Here is a 3,603-nt window from a genome sequence, read left to right on the forward strand (position 1 = left end):
GTGTTGCAATCTTTATTGTTTTCAATGAATCGAAGCATTTCGAATATTTTGAGAAAACCGTAAATAGGTGACTTAAAATAGGAATACAAAAATACTTCTACGTTTCTCGTTAATTTAAAAACTTTTTAGGACTTGTCGGAAAAAAGGATAAAAAATTGAAATCAGTTCGGAAATGAACAAGAACATAGCTAAAAAGTCGAAAGAACAAAGCAGACATAAAATTCGATCTTCCGTTGCGACATTTCTATCGTAAATAGTATAATAAAAGTTTTACGCAGCATAGTCTTCGATATAATCTTATATGTCGCTTGCAGATAGAGAAACAAAAGATCAACGTAAGTCTGTAAATCAATCCTGTCGGTGTAAAACACAAAATTACGTTCGCAAGAGACATTCGATTTATATTCCTTGCATTTCAATTTTCATTACAAGAACCGTGTACATTTTCTAATATTTTTTCCGTGTCTGGTATTATCTTTTATCCTTGATTTTAAAAACTTTAGTTTCTTCCCAACAGTCAAAAACACGCGATACCCTGTCCATCGTAATCGTAAGAAAAGAAAAAAAGGAGAAAGAAGACATTTCTGTATTTCTTTACTAGGCCATGTTGATTAAAACCGAAATGATTTCGATTCATCTATTCACAAGAACGCAACGGCCTCGGAAGCTGTGTTGTGATTTCCTATCGATCGTTTCCCTCTACACAGTGTTCATATGAGCCATGTTTGTTCTTAGCAATGCCTTATAAAAAGCTGCCTGTGCTGGAGATAGACGGGAAACCGGTAGCGCAGAGTAACGCTGTGGCGCGATACTTGGCGAGGAAGTACGATCTAATGGGAAAGGACGAATGGGATGCGATGATATGCGACGAGCTCGTCGATACTCTTGGAGATTTGAAGCAAGGTGAGTAACTGATGAGATGACTTTGCATTTGTCTCACCACAGAGACAGACGTTCAAGAATTCATTGTGAAAAGACGAGTACAAACAAGATACGTATGTCTTTCCGTTAAGCGAATGTTACAGTTTGTTTGCAAAAGTCAGTTTTTAGATTATAGAATCGTAGATAGAATTTAGAGGATAGAAACTTTTAGTAGTCACTTTTAGTTTAGTAAAGTCTTATCGACAATAAGCAGACTACGTTATGATACAACGATTCCAACTAAAGATTTCTATCGACATCACGAATTCGATGGCTTCCAAATTTTCTTCTCTGCAATCTCAGACGCTCAACTCGAAAGAATCTTTTAGATCCCCCGACAAACACTCGACTCAGGTTATCTATTATCGTAATCTTTCTACGGGATTTTTTTTAACTGCGTTGCGTTAACGAATAACGGGATAACATCACGTTTCTCTCAACGCCTTTCAACGTTCTACAACTTTTATTCTTTGCAAATCCCTGTCTCTATATGATAAACGCTGGTTATCCGCGGAAGGAGCGAGGACAACGAAGTGTTACTCAATGATCAAAGACAGGAAGATCCTGGTACGCGATAACGTTACTAATTCCCAATTACGATATGTGTGATTACGTAACATCTGCTGTCTGCATAATGCGTTAACGATCCGCGCGTTGATCGCATAAATATAAATCGAAGGGAATGGAATCGCTCGAAACTCATGCAACTATCCGCAGGTGTTTAAAATCGTGTTTTTACACTGCCAACGTAACGTCACGTCAGTCGAATCGAAAAATTATTACTAGACAGAGAAGGTGAACAAAAAACGAGGTAAATAGGCTACCGATTGAATAATATCATAACGATCGTATCTCTGGTTTTTGCTCGTCTTTTATATTTGTTTCAAATGTATAAAATATAATCGTATCGATATCGTCCACGATTAAAGCTATCCATCCGCCATCGACGAGGAACGAACGATTATATTTTATCATTTATGCGAATCCTTCTCTTCTCTTCTTTCTCTATTTACGCCCCTCGCCTTGCTTCGTACCGCCGATGATTCACAATTCGATGCACCTGAACAGCTGGAACGTCGCAGATTTTTCCGTACGATAACAAACGTGTTTTTGATGGCCTGCTTTAAACCGTGACGATCGCCATGACGTGCATCAATTGTCGAATGATGTAGTGCGACGATACTCCTACGCAACTTTTTTTTACGCTGTTTTTTCCTCTATTTTTTCTTCCTGTGTGTTATCACATGATCATGAGATACCTGTATAGAAGATGCAAAGAGTCTGTGAAGAATTTACAGATATTTAAGATTATCATAATGATTAAGCAAAAGCTAAGACGCAAAATATTGCTCAAGATGTAATTATGTAATATTTACTCAATTTCTAGAAGACTGTTTATATCTTGTTGTTATTCTTGATATGGAGATAAATATAGTATACTTTATTAAGACCTAGATAAAAGACTTTTTTCTCGTTTCTCTTCTCTTACTTAATCACTAAGAGTTATATAACGTTTATTCGATAATTCTGCTTCTCCTGACCTTTCCACAAATGGTTGTTTATATCTCGACATTCTTGGTACTTTTAATCAAATTTTAATAACAGTACTTTACTCGCCAGAAGTAAATAAAAAAGCTCTAAGTAGAAGCAAGGATTTACTTACCTTTCCTTTCTCGAATCTCAGTTAGCAATGTTGTTCCTCTTGAAAGATTTTCCAAGTTTCCAAGACAATTTCCACGCTGGTAACATTGTATATATTTCAAGTATCGTGAACCACAGGAACTTGTTGAGGCAATATTGAAGAAAGCAAAGAGAATGAAGAAATTGTAGGAACTATGAGAGGCTACTCCTTCTTTCACAACTTATTTTCTCTTCGTTTGGGGGGAAAAACACAAATGAACGTAACGGTTGGTTTCATATACGTTTCAGCTATCTGCTACTATCGCATGGAGGAGAATCCTGAAAAGAAGGAAGCGAGGAAGAATCAACTTTTGAACGAAACAATACCATTTTACTTGACTAAATTCGACCAGATTATTGGCAAAAATAAAGGATATATCATTCCTTCTACCGTAAGATTTTTTATCCAAATTTAATGTTAAAATTTTTAGTCTTTGTGCAAACTGGGCCATGTTGTCCATAAAAAATTATTGAAACTTTGTTGCGACAAGACAGCTTTAATTGTTGAGAGCAGAGTGTATCTTTAAAATTCACTCCTGTTAGTTTATGTACAAATGAATTTGCCAAGATTTTCAGCTTTTAGATAATTATTCATGTATCTTCCTCATCAAGTTTGATAGAAATTATTACTATCGTAATCAAAGCAAAGATTAAGATATGTAAAATCATTTCTCTGGATCTGACACTCTTGTTTAATGAGTGATAAATGATACCATTCGAAATATCATATTTATATAATATATAATGATACTTATAAGTGTAATCACTTAAGTACAGATATCTGAATTTTTCTCACTGTCACTGACATAGATACGTATTATCGTTCCTTAGATTACTTGACCAGTTTATTTCTTTCATCACTGTGTTATTATATAATAATAATAAATAGTCACATTAAATTAATTTAGTATGATTATGTTGTTTAATAATACGTGTTTCATTGCAAAATATTTAGCGATTGAAGGGCTCATAGGAAACATGAAAGTGAAAGAATACTAGAAT

General features: G+C 34.9%; 1 protein-coding gene and 1 long non-coding RNA gene across 3 annotated transcripts; one reads left to right on the top strand and one right to left on the bottom strand.

The window, feature by feature from the left end:
- The first annotated feature begins 662 nt into the window (after positions 1-662).
- On the top strand, positions 663-958 carry LOC117215951 (glutathione S-transferase-like). Its single transcript, XM_033462505.1, has one exon. The coding sequence runs from the start codon at positions 738-740 to the stop codon at positions 909-911; it is 174 nt and encodes a 57-aa protein (XP_033318396.1). The 5' UTR covers positions 663-737; the 3' UTR covers positions 912-958.
- An 840-nt stretch (positions 959-1,798) lies between these two features.
- LOC117215952 lies at positions 1,799-2,337 on the bottom strand. 2 transcript variants are annotated; one of them, XR_004489255.1, is made up of 2 exons: positions 2,298-2,337; positions 1,799-2,202 (listed from the first exon to the last, which is right to left on the bottom strand). It is a non-coding gene; the product is annotated as an uncharacterized LOC117215952 (long non-coding RNA). The 2 variants fall into 2 exon arrangements; XR_004489254.1 differs by having other exon boundaries at positions 1,799-2,180; positions 2,298-2,336.
- Positions 2,338-3,603: the final 1,266 nt, after the last annotated feature.

This window comes from Bombus bifarius, unplaced genomic scaffold (genome assembly GCF_011952205.1).
Source record: "Bombus bifarius isolate JDL3187 unplaced genomic scaffold, Bbif_JDL3187 scf7180000009897_frag, whole genome shotgun sequence".
Taxonomy (NCBI): Eukaryota; Metazoa; Arthropoda; class Insecta; order Hymenoptera; family Apidae; genus Bombus; species Bombus bifarius.

What these genes read in the sequence shown, in the direction of transcription:
- LOC117215951 (XM_033462505.1), top strand. Translation starts at nt 738, where the DNA reads ATGCCTTATAAAAAGCTGCCTGTGCTGGAGATAGACGGGAAACCGGTA.